This window comes from Ostrea edulis, chromosome 9 (genome assembly GCF_947568905.1).
Source record: "Ostrea edulis chromosome 9, xbOstEdul1.1, whole genome shotgun sequence".
Classification (NCBI taxonomy): domain Eukaryota; kingdom Metazoa; phylum Mollusca; class Bivalvia; order Ostreida; family Ostreidae; genus Ostrea; species Ostrea edulis.
Window position 1 is genome coordinate 15,109,386 of NC_079172.1, and position 16,515 is coordinate 15,125,900.

At 34.9% G+C, this 16,515-nt stretch overlaps 1 protein-coding gene across 1 annotated transcript; it reads right to left on the reverse strand.

Moving 5' to 3' along the window:
* Positions 1–1,671: 1,671 nt before the first annotated feature.
* On the reverse strand, positions 1,672–5,788 carry LOC125658881 (homeobox protein slou-like). Its single transcript, XM_048890318.2, has 2 exons — positions 5,429–5,788; positions 1,672–2,608 (listed from the first exon to the last, which is right to left on the reverse strand). The coding sequence occupies exons 1-2, from the start codon at positions 5,721–5,723 to the stop codon at positions 2,049–2,051; spliced, it is 855 nt and encodes a 284-aa protein (XP_048746275.2). The 5' UTR covers positions 5,724–5,788; the 3' UTR covers positions 1,672–2,048.
* Between the last annotated feature and the right edge of the window lie 10,727 nt (positions 5,789–16,515).

A 16,515-nucleotide genomic window follows, 5' to 3' on the forward strand; every position in this document is an offset into this window, starting at 1 on the left:
TTTCAGGGACTATAATTGATTACGTCACATGCTCAGAGGTAAAAAAGATTTTCAAAGATGCACATTATTTTTAGTTTAGGAACCATAAGAACTCGCCTCCATCCCTGACGCATGAATCACGTGTTTCATAGTTTGATAAAAGCATCATTGTTCATCATAATTACACACTCAGTCAGTTTACTATAACTGTACGTGCTCAGTTTACTTAACTTGCTACATGTTTAGGAATAAAGATTTGTAAGATGTTACATACACATGTATTTGTTTGTATGCCGTATTTCGCCCCAACTTGGGATCTGAATCCCTGTCCCATCTGGGGCCTTAAGTTTAACAATTTTGGTGGAGGCATGCATCCATGCTCATAATAAACATGCGACTTGGTGTTTTTTTTTTTTTTTTTTTTTGTTTTTTTTTACCAAAGGTTCAGGAGTAAAGAAAAGATTGTACCATTGCATTTAAATTTTAGGCACAGTCCCTAACGTACTCTAAAATTCAGTGACAATGAATTTTATTCTAATCCCTAAAGATGCAATACACCAAATTTGGTTTGAATTTGTTTATTTATTTAAACAATATTTTATTCACAATATGAATGGGAGTGGGCAGCAGGCACAGTTTATCTTAGTCCTCTCTCTACATCAAAGTCAGAATTTGTTGGGTAAATTACGAGGTGGGGTGTGTGTGTATGTGAAAATGTCAACGGGAGAACACGCATGAAAATACATATACTTCAATTGAGCGACTCGCGTGAGCTCATAATAATGATAAAAATACTTGATAACTTTAAAAATCACGTTACTAAAGAAAAAATATAAACTATTTTGCTGTTTGTGAAAAAGAACTGCAACTTCGAAACTTTTTTCTTTTCCCTACGAAATTGGTTTCTGTTTGACAGCTCGTATGAACACTTGATACATCAAAAGTTTAATGTTTCATGATAATACATTACTTCAGTAAAGGTTTTAACGAGCAAATTAGATATTGATTGTAGTAATCTCTATCTTCTTCTTTTTTTTTCTTTTTTTTTTTTGTTAACCTAGAAAATTATTGTATACTTTGAAACATTGTTTGACGCATTTATTATTTATTTTACTGTCAATTCCATAAGATTATTAATATATGTCTTTGATACTAAAGCAGGTTATTTGGTTCCTTCCTTGAATTTCATAAACCGGAAGTAAGGTACACCACCATTGCGTGAGTAAAACATTCGTGTAGCAATGTATAAGTCATGTGACACTATCGCCATTGAACGGTTCGGTTAACATTTCCGGGGACCCAGCCAAGTATGTGCTAATCAAACGGAATCTTCTTAATTACAAATACTTAAATGTAATGATTTTATCAGGGGACACGTGTCAATCAGACAATGAAGTGATGCATTAACATTCCCTCTTGGCTAACTTTGTAAACTTTTCTCATTTGAAAATCATTTGTCGTTACTCGTAAATATTCCGACCAGCAATGAATTTAATTTTCTTTCACTTAGCTGAATACCATTAAGCGGCGTATAGAACAAGGAAAAATATCTTTAACACAAACATTGCAAATTTGCGTCATTGATCCTAGCGATATTCGCTAATTTGTTCTTTATCGGGGGTTCATGTAGGAAAATGTGATCCCTGGTATCATAATTAAGATAATTGCCATTGATATACAACTACTTTCCGCTGAACTTGTAAAACATTCACTTTATTTACAATAAAGTTATCTCTAGCATATATACATGAAAATATAAATATCTACTTTAGAATCAGTACAATTATTAACTTTTCCTTCGTGACCAATCGTCATAATTATGAGTCCTGTAAATAAATATTTATGCACCGTTATACAACACGAAAGCAAAAATCGACCCCGGGGAACGTTGGTATCACTCTGAGAGTGTCACACAGTCAATAATGCTGAAAATATTTTCCATGGTTCCTTTTCTCTGTTTAAACATTTTTTTTTAAAAAACCGCAAAAGCCAATCTGAGCCACATCAAAGAGGAAATAATTTATCCAACAACATATGTTTTTACAACTTTTACGATAACCAGCAATTGATTACGTGCTTTGTCCTAAGTAAGGGTAGTACATGGGGTGATTCTGGCCGCCATAGGCGGGGTGTGCCCTGAGGAGTCCTAAAGCCCCCATCAAATTATGACTAGGAAGGTACGGATGAAGCCCCTGTCCATACAGACTGGCATACGGAGAAGAAAATGTCGACACACTGGAAGAAACTGGCACCGTGGGGCTGTTCACATCCATTCCTGGGTTCTGTTTTTTCCACTTGGTGCGGCGATTTTGGAACCAGATTTTCACTTGGGTTTCCGTAAGGTTCAATGAAAGCGCTAAGTTGAGTCTTTCACATACAGAGAGGTATCGAGTTGTTTTAAATTTGTTTTCTAAAGCCACTAATTGTTCATATGTGAATGCTGTCCTCGCTCGACGTGGTTTACCAGCCTTTGAGGAGTCCAAGTTTTTACATTTTTGGTCTAAACAGTCTTCACTATCACTTAACATATCATCTTCGTCATCCATTTCATCATCATGACGCAGGTCATCGTCTTCATCGCAACTCATTCTACTTTTACAGGACAAATCAGTGGCCTTCTCTGTGTTTCCTAATAGAAGTAAACAATTTAATTAGCAAAATTATTTTCTGAAATTATTATGCATTGTAAATAGAAACACTATAACACATATTACTGTTTGTATTTTTAGATAAAGAATCGAATGAAAAGATATCCTTTTCTGACTGCGTATATATTATATTCTAGATATATGATTTATTTGCTGTAATTAATGTAAAATTTTCTTTATCATAAATCATTTACGATTACTAAACATCCTGCCTTTATTAGGTAAAGCTTTGGGGGTTTAATTTTCGTTTTAATTATTTTGAAAATTATTTTTAACAAAATTTAATTTACACTTTTTTCAATTTAGGGGATCCAGAGGAGATGCAATATTTTTCTCTTTCATCTATAGAAACTCAATATATAAAATTGTTTGAATAAAACACGCACTACTTTTTCTACACAGAACTATGTCTTTATCGTATCGATATTTACATGCCATTATTAATCAATATAATTATATAATTGTTGGTTATGTATACGTTTTGTGTATTAAATAGAGGTATCTAATTATCTAAAGGTCATATTTCTTTGTTTAATTTTGACAATGCATGTACATATAATGATTTATTCAAACATTGCCATATGGGAGAAAATCAAAATCAAACTTGTTTGCCAGATTTTGAATATTGTTAGTACATAAACGTGATGAATAGACATTTTCAACATTTTAATGGTTCACAAAAGTTTGCAATGTTCCCATAATTTACATCTTGCATTTTTTTTCCTCATTATTGTGGAAATGTTGAGCTCAGAATTTGGAAATCAAAGAGAATTGGACATTAAACAAATCATTATAAAATCACTGTAAGCTAACATACATATGAAAATGTGACATAAAATGTGATAGAGGCGAATGGATATAGCAATATTGAATACACACCTAAGTCATGTTGACTTTTCATGTTTCTGTGTACAATGTCAGTTTGTGAAAGAAAATTAAGCAGCGGAAACAGCCTATTTTTTGTATATTAATATATACCCGTGTTGAATAATACGAACATCTGTGCAATTCGATGTTTTAAACATTAATTTTGACAAATGTGACAGGCTTCTTGATAGAGATATCAAATTTGATATATTATTATGGCAAGCAATTAACATAAATTATGTATCTTTATAATGACGAAATGCCACAAAATTTAGCTTCAGATGATATTATAGAGGGGAAAGTAATAGCCCGAGAAATTGCATAAAATCGTATCTCATGTTAGATAAATTATCTTAATTGTTCCCCAAAAAATTACCACTTTGCTTCATTGAGGACTTTGAAAATTAAGTACATTTTGAACATTTTATTTTCAAACGAATTTAGTAATTTCAAGGTATTGCTTACAATTTGAATAACTTCTAAAATCAAGTAGAAACAACATAAAAACTACATTCTCATACCAATTTTACCAAAGTATAAAATTCAATAGCATTTTAATCGGAGGCGGTAATATTATTTATTAGCAATGGAAGACACTCCATGATTTCGGTCAAATTCTGCAAATCGGGTTAAATGGGGCAGAAAAAATTCCCCAAATCTTAAAGTTTGACAAACAGCGACAAATGTGAGGCAGAACTGGGCGAACCAGAATAAAGAGAGAGAATTTTTCTCTTAGCTGGTGAGAGACACATGTTAGCGCCAACTCTGCAGCGAGTCAACCATGTTTTGTTTCGTAAACAATGTGTGATTTATTGTTCAAAATTTGCATCTCTGTTTACATTTTCGTTACAGCATCCGTGTAGAATTCAAAATGTATGTGTCATCGTAAGTCATGATGATATCAACAATAGCATTAATTATCAATAAATCGCCACAGTGTTACCTACACTACAGTACATAATGCACACTAATCATATTTGCCCGCTGTAGGGTTTTGCGGTAATTAAATAATGCTTCCGTAATCTGCTATCTTCAATATTTATGATAAAAGCCAAGAATTCTCTTTATCTTGAAGAGTTTTCGGAAATATTGGGCTAAAATTGTTTGATATTCCGGAGAATCTTCCCCCAATTACTTATTCAATTATCTAATTCAGATAAGGAGATTGCTCTCCTTTGTTGTATACTTAGAACCAATTAAGCAGAAATCAGAATTAAATCGATTGTAAAATTTCTCTAATAAACCTTGTCACATTTTGAATTCCCTTGAACAGTAGAATATTTTAGGGTTTTTGTGTTTCTTCATTATTACGTAAGTCACTTAAGGCCTGTCTGTACGAAGTGTCAGCCACCCAGCAGGGGGCGCTTCGCGTGGCAGAGACTGACCGTTATCGCGTCAACATCGGCTCTAAATTTGTCTTATCTTCATTAAGACAAATCACAGCTAATGACGATCATGCCGCTAAATGTGGTTAATGTTTCAATTCCTCTTATCTTGCAACACGTACCAATTAATTAATGACGAGAATATATAGCTTTGTTAATTCATCTAATGAAGATGTCATAAAATAAAGGAAGTCCCAGAACAATATCTCCAATCATATAATTAATTATGGGTGTTCATTGCTAAATAAATTATTTTCGTATATATAGTAATGATCTTGATTGTCTTTGGCATTTTTATCTATCAAATATTAATTGATAAGCGTTTTCAACCCCAGTCATAGTTTTGAAAAATGTAAAAATAGTTTAAAGTAATTAGAATATATATCTAGAGATTTTCAATGGTGTCACTATAATTTCAAATGGAAATTATAATAATTTTCATTATTCATCTATTTATTTGTTTTGAAAAATGCACAGAATGAAAAGACGAGTTTCAAGCTTCGAATCTTGTGTCTCTCCTGTTATCTAATATTTGAATACATATTGTACCTGTCCCTGCACCTCTGTCGTCATCTGATGTGCTTTCGGTAGTGTCCGTCAGTCGGCGCTTCCGGTCTTTCCATGGCGTCCATACTCGAGATTTTTCCGTTGTCGAACACCCTGTGAATTTCCTTGGATCCAAGATATCGGCCACTGAGAAAGATGTAGTCCGCGCCGCATCTGAATTGTCATCACTGTTGTCGTCTTTTTGTTGTCCCTGAAGTCTCTCGCGTACAGCCTCACTACTTTCAGTTTTAGCCTCCTCTGATGGCGACATCGCATCATCTTTACTCGGGGATGACATTTTGAGGTTACGAAATGAATCCCTGTCTAATCATATAGCTGTGTAAATAAAGTGTTAAAAATCTCAAAAGAACCGAAGGGTATAGATGAACATTTGTGAAAAAGGGGGCTGTCCTTTCACTCGTAATTGTAGAAATTGTAACACCTTTCTGATTGGTTCGTGTGAAATGTATACTGTATCAATTTGTTCCTCTTGACGACTGCTGCGCATGTGCAAGACATCCTCATATTGACGCGTGTTCGCAGATGGATGAAAAACAGAGAAATCCAGGAGAATGACAACCAGTTTTCTCGGGGCGTCTTTAATTGGATATAAAGCTAATTGATAACGCCGAGGAGAAAATTAGGCGATCATTCAAAGCTCTGAAGAAAGATTTTCTGTGAAAATAAACAAAATAAGTAAACATGGGCTGCCGTTCAGTGCACTTGTTTGATGTGGAGAATAAACTGAGACCGGTAGCAAGGTTTATCCCAGGAAGCCAGCCGTGACGGATTTAAAATATCTTTTAGAATGGAAAATAAAACTTTATTTAGTTCATTAATTGGATTTTAGGAGTCAGTTCCCAGCATTAACCCCCTGTCTGTTATTTTATTTAGATAAGCGGCACTGTGATGTCCAAAAAAGAGATTGATCTCATCTAGAAATATTTGAATGGTTAATCTACTGAGGGATGATCTTAAATGCTCGTTCATGCAATATAAAAAAAAACCAACAGAAATACAAGTCATTACATAGATACATAATTTAAACATATCTAACAATGTGAAACGAAGGGTCTATTCTTTTGCATGTTGCAGGGTTAAATTGATGTGCGATACTTCTGTGTTGTTAATTTATAATCTCAGTGCTTTGTGAATAAATCAATGTTTGTAAACACGCATTTTGACAAGAGATAAAAGCATATTGTTCACAACAAAATATATAATAAAATCAGGATTTCAATAGATTTATTTTACATGTCCATATCAATTTATGATAATTTGTATATACTAGTGTATGTAATATACGCATATCTAAATATTCTCCTAGTAAAGTGCATTTATTATTTTTGTTCTTGTGTTACTTTCCATAAAGAATAATTATAAATATCATGATTTATAAATAACTTTCAAATAAACTCGTTTATTTAATATTGAAGTATGATATTATACCAAAACGAATTAAGGACGAATTACAAACACGAGTACGATATACGATACGAGGGTATCATGTGATCGTATTAAAAAATCTCGCGAGATTAAATATAAATCACACTGAAGACAGTGGTATCTCGAATTTGTTCATATTAATTTTTTTTCCGCAAAGAGGGATCAGGAATTCCATTCTCATGTAAATATCTGGACTCAGTATTGAAGGATTAATCTACAGAGGAACAGACTTCATTCACTTCAAATCATTCCTCGAATTACGAGGATAAAGGCAATATTTACTTTGGGTTAGTCGTCATTAATGATATTTATACAGAGCTTTGAACACTGGCAATTAACTCTTCTTAAGAAATGAGCACGGAAGAAATAAACGAGAAAACACGGACGATCATATCTTAGAAAAGCATGTTCAGTCCTTGAATTTCACTCATGGGAAAAATTATAGAACGCATCTAGTCTTTATGCTGTAAAACTAGTCATTATACTGTAAAACTGAATAAAATACAGGAAACGTTTGTAGAAAATGAATTTATGTCGTAGCTTCACTGTATCGGCGATATAACAATTAATTTAAGTATGAGGAAGCATGAGACGTGTATCCATTAGCAGGACAGCATTTCGACGAGAAAATACGACATGAAGCAGTACCTCTGTTCCAACCAGTACATTTCTGATTTCATGTAAAAGTAAATCATAAGAAAGAGGGCTACCTCGTGCAGGTTTTTTCTTTCTACAAATGTATTCAAATATTCTTTTCATATTTTGTGTCAAAATATAACTTTAAGAATATATTTTATACAATATATAGATAACGTGTATGCTCCGAAAGTGTGCATTAGCTATATACGGAATCTTATACTTATAAACTAATATCTAATTAAGATACTAATTATTTTTATTTTCCTAACATCACTTACCAATAAAACAAGCACAGTTGGTTGTAATTTTATAAAATTCATCATTTCATATCTTACAGAATAGAATTCGTGAAAAGAATTTTCCTAATTTGGCCCCTAAAATGGCTCGTTGTTTAAGCACAGTTTACTTAGGTTCCACCTAACGACACAAGCTAAAGTAAAACTGACAATGTTTCAATTCCACAGTTTTTTAACTCGTTGTATTTAGTCAGAATGTTCATCATTTATCGCGGTAGCTTAGTGGTAAAGCGTTCGCTTCGTAACCGGTAGGTCGTGAGTTCGAGTCCCGCTTCGTAACCGGTAGGTCGTGAGTTCGAGGCCCGCTTCGTAACCGGGAGGTCGTGAGTTCGAGCCCCGCTTCGTAACCGGTAGGTCGTGAGTTCGAGTCCCGCTTCGTAACCGGTAGGTCGTGAGTTCGAGGCCCGCTTCGTAACCGGGAGGTCGTGAGTTCGAGCCCCGCTCGTGGCATGGCCGCGTCAAACCTAAGATATAAACATAGTATACTGATTACTCCTTCGCTAAACGCTCTGCATTTAGACGTGAGAATTAAGGGTCTTTCCTATATGACTTTAAAACAGAGGTCCCGTTTTGCGACAGGCGTTGGCACGTTAAAGAACCTTCACTGATACGGTCGTAAGTGCTAAGCATAGGTCTGTGGTACTTCACCTATAGCTGGTAACGTTTAGGTATGAGTGAAAAATTCTTGACGGGACGTAAAACAAACAACCAAATCTGACAATTATAAAAAAAAATATTTGCCTTCTCACAAAAATTGCAAACATATAATGCAAGTGATTCAAATCTGATATCGATACATTTATAATTGTAAAGAACACTGCCAAAATTTCCAACAAATATAACATTGTTTCTTTCCATAAGAAGGAAATAATGTTTCGTGGTTTATAAAGCGTAAACCGTGGCAGCTTACTTGATATCGTATACAGTGAGTAAAAAATAGTTTCCTTAACTAATATGTACGTTCATTTATTTTCTCTCAGATAACTAAAAGTGGTATATAAGATGCAATTTAAAAGGTATATATAAATATAGGAATACATTAGAGAAAATGGCATAGATTTATAATATTCCTCACGGTTAATTAAAGACTAGACTCTATGACATCATAGACAGTTGCTTCTTTAACAAAAATGGGAAAAAGAAAATGCTCATATCTATTAATCAGTCACCCAAGAAATGACTTCTTTAAACACCACTCCGATTCCACGCACAAGTACTCTGAAGCTGAAATTAAAAATATGCTGGAGTTCCTCATTAACAATATCTTCGTACGCTATGGTGATCAGGTTTTCCAACAGCTTGTTGAAATTCCCATGAGCACGAATTGTGCTCCTTTGTTAGCTAACCTGTTTTTATATATTTTTTTTTTATTCATCATAATTGCAATCTTGGATTGATTAATTAATTTATAAAATTAAATATAGTTTAACGCCCCTCTTGAGAATCTTTCACTCAATCGAGAAGTGTGCATGTAGTACATATACATATGTACGCCACATTTGATGTACTGAAGTTGAACTTTCGCTTTTCAAGTTATTTGCATATGCCCAAATAAGGTAATGTTTACATCAATGGACGAGTACGGAGGAGAAAGCGATTTCGTCGGTATTGAAAAGGTTTAAATTTGAATATCAAGTTATAAAACGAACAACAGAGTGTACATTTTTCTGCAACCATACGATTTTCCTTTCTTTGTCAGAACGGCTCGAGTAACACCATTTTCGCGCTGATTGTCAATGTTTAGGTTTTTCACTTGATCCACCTACGAGATCTCGCGATAACAAGCATGGTGGAACAGACGACGATGTTTTCATGTTGCACATGATATTTAATGAAAAAGACCTTTATTAGACATGCCCAAGCAAAAAGCTAGTACTCTTTTTAGTATAAACAACATTGGAGACAAATACACATAATTTTTTTTACAGGTTATTCATAACAATATTTTGCATCACAACGAAGAGGGAATTGTAGCTCTCTACCGAAAATGTCAGAATAACAAATCGGCTACATTATTGCAGCTAGCACAGCTGCAGCGCGTTCATGAAGAAATGGCTAATATTACAGTTTGTAAAGACACCAAAGGCAAAACATTGCAAATGTAAATACTACAATTATATATGTAAATACTACAATTATATATGTAAATACTACAATTATAGATGTAAATACTACAATTATATATGTAAATACTACAATTATATATGTAAATACTACAATTATATATATACATAAAACATAATATATGTAAATACTACAATCATATATGTAAATACTACAATTATATATGTAAATACTACAATTATATATATACATAAAACATAATATATGTAAATACTACAATCATATATGTAAATACTACAATTATATATGCAAATACTACAATTATATATGTAAATACTACAATTATATATGTAAATACTACAATTATATATATACATAAAACATAATATATGTAAATACTACAATTATATATGTAAATACTACAATTATATATGCAAATACTACAATTATATATGCAAATACTACAATTATATATGTAAATACTACAATCATATATGTAAATACTACAATTATATATATACATAAAACATAATATATGTAAATACTACAATCATATATGTAAATACTACAATTATAGATGTAAATACTACAATTATATATGTAAATACTACAATTATATATGTAAATACTACAATTATATATATACATAAAACAATATATGACACCCTGCTTTATAGGACATACGAGCAAGTACACTGTACATGTATAACAAAATACAACCTAAACAATGTATGTACTTCTCCTTTTATACAATCATTTTGAATCACTTGTAAAATCAAACTTTTTATTGATTCGTTTGATTTTTCAACATTAATTAATACGAAGATACAGAGTTGGCGCCAAATCGTGTCATATGACGATCTGAGGATGGCGTTAAAGATATCTTTAGCTCCCATCACTCGGATCACCTCGGTTTATTCATCTAACAATCTCCCATGCAGAGTTGTCGTTCGTTACTCCCTTAGACACCTCTGCAATGGTCTCACGTCAAGAGTTTAAAAATGGTATTCCAAAGACCCATTCAAATCAAAATAATAGCTCCACATATACTGAGTATCTACCTTAAGAGACAAACATTACAGCAGGTATTTAGATATAATGAATTAGAACAAGCGTTAGATATATTTTGGGAAAATAGCAGAGCGATATTAGCAGACATGATTTTGTGGTATAAACAAAAAGTAGGAAATGGGTTGCAAAGCAACCCACCCGCCGAGCAGAGCTCGGTGGCCCTACGGCCGGGGTCTGGAGGCCGCCCAAGGCCCCCAGAAACTCTGGAAAAAATGGTGCAAAATCTACCATCTACACTTTTCTCCAGCCATTCCCAACGCCATCCGTTTTTTAACTCCTTTGTCAACCACTAAATTCTTGCAAGTCTCTCTCTCTCAACAACACGTGAACTCATGTTTAGAAGTTAACCATTCTGCACAAGAAATAAATGGTGTAACACATCAACCAATCGTATTTCGTCTTTCATGAGTCAATACTGATTCCTCCAATCAAAGCGAGGTTTGCATACATTGTCAGTGACTAGTATTGAAACCGAAGTCGGAAGTGACCGGAAAATCCGGATTTGCCGATTTTGCAAAAAAGTCGGAGTTACTTTTTGAAAGTCAGATTACCACAAAGGAAAAGTTGGATTTCCGATTTAAATCGGGAAAAAATCATGTCTGTATTAGTAGGCATATGCAAACATGGACGTGATAGACCAGGCTATTGAGAAATACGACAATTACTTGGTTCTAAAAGACAAACAGTGTGTGTGTGTGTGGGGGGGGGGTTGGTTGGAGTATTTGCTCACGTTGTTGAGAAAAAGGGTGATTTGTAGCGAGTCGTCAGGTTTGGAATCGGGAAAGCGTTATTTTCCACCTTTTACCCTGTATGTTCGGACAGATCAGAGAAAATTTGGTAGTGTTGGTTATTTCTCCATTGAACATTATTCAGAAAGATCAGCAATATGTGCTAAGAGAACATTGGATTACATCCTGTAGACTTGACATTCAATTTGTTACATATGTTGTGCATCGTTGAATGTATGAACCAAATTAATATCATGTGACTTTCAAAAGTCACGTGAATCGATAGTAATACAGAACATTAAGAGAGCCAATGTATCAGCTGATGGTTGATTGATTGATTGATGTTTTTCCGCCACACTCAACAATTTTTCAGTTATATGGTGGCACCCAATTTTTATTGGTGGAAGAGAGAACCCAGATACCATGTACCTAGGAAGAGACCACCGACCTTCCAAAAGTAAACTGGGAAACTTTCTCACTTACCGGCGCGAGCAGGATTCGAACCCACGCCGACCAGAGGTGAGAGGCTGTGTGATTTTGAGCGCGATGCTCTAACCACTCGGCTACGGAGGTCCATTGAGCTAATGGTATGTATGATGTTATAGCACGTATACCAGTGACGTACAACATGTTGGAACGTCACTGATCAGCTGTAACTACGGACAACTCCCGCGAAATACAGTCCTTTCCATCATTGATCACTCTCAATGTTTGCAACTGTTTCTCTTTGACAATTAAGTGTTTTCTTCTCGAAATAGAGGTCAGTTTTCTAAGTCAAACTCAACACATTCATTGAAAAAAAAAGTCATTTTCTAAAAAAAAAAAAAAAAAAAGGGCAGGGTTTTTTCGGGAGAGTAAATAGACGACCGCATTACAAATGTTAAAAGTAGCTACATAATCAATGAACGTCATACATCCGCGGTTAGATGTAGGTTACCGGAATCTGCCGATTTTTGCCGAATGTAGCTCCTCTGTTTCCATTTTGTTGCTATGGCAATACTGCTCCACGTCCTTTAAAATTAAAATTTCTTTTTTGATTATTACATCAAATGTGCTTTTGAAAAATAAATTATCTGGAATAATAGTGATTTTTACTCACTTTATACGATATAAAGAAAGTTGGGACAGTTTGTGACTTTTATATACCGTTTCATGAAAGGTGAAGATAATGAACAGTGATCAATCTCATAAGCAATACAAAATAGATAGTTGGGCAAACACGGACCCCTGGACACACCAGAGGTGGGATCAGGTGCCCAGGAGGAGTAAGCGCCCCCTGTCGACCGGTCACACCCGCCGTGAGCCCTCTATCTTGATCAGGTAAACGGAGTTATCCGTAGTCAAAATCAGTGTGCCACGAACGGTGTATAGAATCAGTAGAGATTTCTTTCTTTCATTCATTATCAAAATGTTGAAAATTGGAACAGCCTTCATTGTTTATCTATAAGTATTATGTACATAAAATTCTGATTCCCGCAGCTAAATGTATAGGTTAGGGCCGCAATGTATAGGATAGTGTCGCAATGTATAGGCAGGGCTGCTATGTATAGGACAGGGCTGCAATGTATATGACAGGGCCATAATGTATAGGACAGGGTCACAATGTATAGGACAGGGCCACAATGTATAGGGCAAGGCCGCAATATAAAGGACAGGGTCACAATGTATAGGACATGGCCGCAATGTATAGGACAGGGTCACAATGTATAGGACAGGGCCACAATGTATAGGGCAGGATCACAATGTATAGGGCAGGTCACAATGTATAGGGCAAGGCCGCAATATATAGGACAGGGTCACAATGTATAGGACAGGGTCACAATGTATAGGACAGGACCACAATGTATAGGGCAGGGCTGCAATATATAGGTCAGGGCCGCAATGTATAGGGCAGGTCACAATGTATAGGGCAGGGCCGCAACATATAGGTCAGGGCCGCAATGTATAGGATAGTGTCGCAATGTACTGGGCAGGGCTGCAATGTATAGGGCAGGGTCACAATGTATAAGACAGGGTCACAATGTATAGGAGAGTATCACAATGTATAGGACAGGGTCACAATGTATAGGACATGGTGACAATGTATAGGAGAGTGTCGCAATGTATAGGATAGGGCCGCGATGTATCAAAATTGCGTTGACCATTTCAACTTATTTTCTTTTGCATTAGGTGCATATGGTGAAAAATTACACAGCACTGTTGAATTAATGTATGCTTATTTTTCTATCGTTTTTTCGTAATACATGTAATTACCCCATTTCTAGTGATTGCGTCGCTCTTGCTTCTTTATTTGTAATTTGTATAGTCAGTGCTTTGTTAACAATATTTTCAGTAATGAAAAACGCAGGGATAAATTAGCAAAATAATGTTTATTGCATTGAATGTGTAATGACTTCAAATATGAAAATGAAAAGGGGAATGGTGGAAAATCCAAGAAATGAAAATTCAAATCTTTTTGGAATTTCTTTGTCACGTATAAATATACATGTATATGCAATAAAAATATTAGTGGTAAATCAAGAGGAGGTTAACAAGATCCGGTAATCCACCCCCATAACTAGAGAATTAAAAACGAGAGTTATTTGTGCCATTTTGGGGGTTCGAAAAAGTACAATTTAAGGTTGCATCCACAGTTCTGTAAATCTACGTGAGAGTTTTAGAATTCGTGATTTATAGATGAATACTTTAATACTTTAAACTGTTTGTTGAATTGTTATTGTCCCCGATCATATGATGGTATGTTGTATTTTATCTCGAAATATAGATTTACTTATCAAAATCTATGATTCCCTTTTCCTTGAAAATTTTCGTCCAATATGAGGCAGGTATGGATGTACAAAATCAGTATAATAAATGTTTTTCTGCCTTAACAACATTATTTACATTGTATGTATAAGTAATGTATGAAAGGTATTCCTGTAAATTTAGATTTCTTACAACTTTATATATGTTTGGAAGTTAACATCATCCTAAACCGGAAGGACTTTGTTGAACGTAATGACATGATTAAATAGGCATAGTGATCTTAACGTGATTGGTGTTCCGGCTTCGTGATATCAAGCTGATGTTATTGTATTGGCTATATCAGTTTCGAGAATTTGAATGTATTATAACACAGTATTTAAAAGAACACTTTGTAATTAAGATATATTTGAATCACATTCCATTATTCAAGCAAACTAACAACTCAACTTTATGACAAACGGAATCACTTCAGGCTACTGACAATCAAGTTGATGTTACAGGGGTTTCAACGGTCTCGTTTAAAGTCAGCATTTCGCAAATTATATGGTCGTTATAACGATCTAGTTTGCCAATACAACTTGCCATTGGGTCAAATTCTGTCTGACATGTTCCATACCAATTATCAGGCCGTTCTTTACACACTGATTTTGACTGCAGAATACTCCGTTTACCTGATCGAGATATATGGCTCACGTGTGTGACTGTCACAGGTGTGACTGGTCATTAGGGGATGTTTACTCCTACAAGGCACCTGACCTCACCTCTGGTATGTCCAGGGGTCCGTGTTTGCCCAACCCTTAATTTTGTATTCCTTATAGAAATTATGATATTGATTACTGTTCGTTGTCTTCACCATTTTATTAAAATATTTAACAAAGGAGAATAAATGTTTTGGACCTACTATGGCAAATATATCACCATTTTCGCACAATTTCTTGTAATTTGCCGTTAGAAACAGAGAATACATTCGTGAACAAGAAAAATTATATTTTGTAACATTATTAATCTTGTTCACGAAGTAGCTTTACCTGTCTGGAAGGAAAAACACGTGTTTTATCAAATTTTCAAAAGCTTAACATTTTAATGATTAATAATAAAACTTCTATGACAAAGAAGCTGGTACGTAAGGTGCCACTAAGCGTCGTATTTCCCACCTGTTGTTCCCTTCGAAGTCCAAGCAAATAACCAAACAGAAAGAGGGGAGAAAGCGCTCAGTCGTACTCCGGTCGAATAGTGAATTTCTCTCCTCTATAGGCTACATGGCATCCCTTTTCTTTACGCATGCTTTTAATGATCGACGTAAATTTAGTTATTCATAAGTTTCCAACATGTTGCTCTACCTAGTCTATCGAATGTATCTTCAGTCAATGAATTCGTTTTCCTCTTTATGTGTTTTTGCAGGTATTCCATCTGGCAATCCGACTTCCATTTTTCTCTATGACAGTTTACTCCAACTTTCTTACCCGAGTATATTCCGCTCTTGACCATGATGTTATGTTTTAGTAGTTATTCATAATGTTCGGCCCATTTACTCCTCTCGTCTTTCATTGTAGTCATGGTAATATCCCGTTATACTGGTTTTTCTACTCCTATGATTTTGTTAGACTGGTGCTTCTTTGGGGTGAGTAGCGCTCCTACCTACATGTCATGTAGAGCATGTTTCCTGTCAGTATCTCACCGCCTCGTGTTTTCATATCTGCCTAGTCAAATGTCCTGCTTCGAATATTCCTGGTTTCAGAACAATTTCGAGAATTTTTCATCTTTCGTTAATTTCCGTTGATGTTGGTTACTCTCGGTTTCCCCAGGCTCCTCCTGATCGTGGTATTTTGTTTCTTTTCTCTACTGAATTAAAGTTTCCTCACTTTTCATATCTTGCAGCAAATGTTCTGCAGTCTTACTTTCGGAAGGTCGGTGGTCTCTACCCAAGTACATTATATCTGGGTTCTCTTTTCCACCAATAAAAACTGGGCACCACCAGATAACTGAAAAAATGTTGAGTGTGGCGGAAAACAGCAAAACAAACTTATCGGAAAAATAAAAGATGCCCTGTGTCATATTCCTTCAATTTTCACACAGTTGTTGACGGCATAACTTTTTCCCA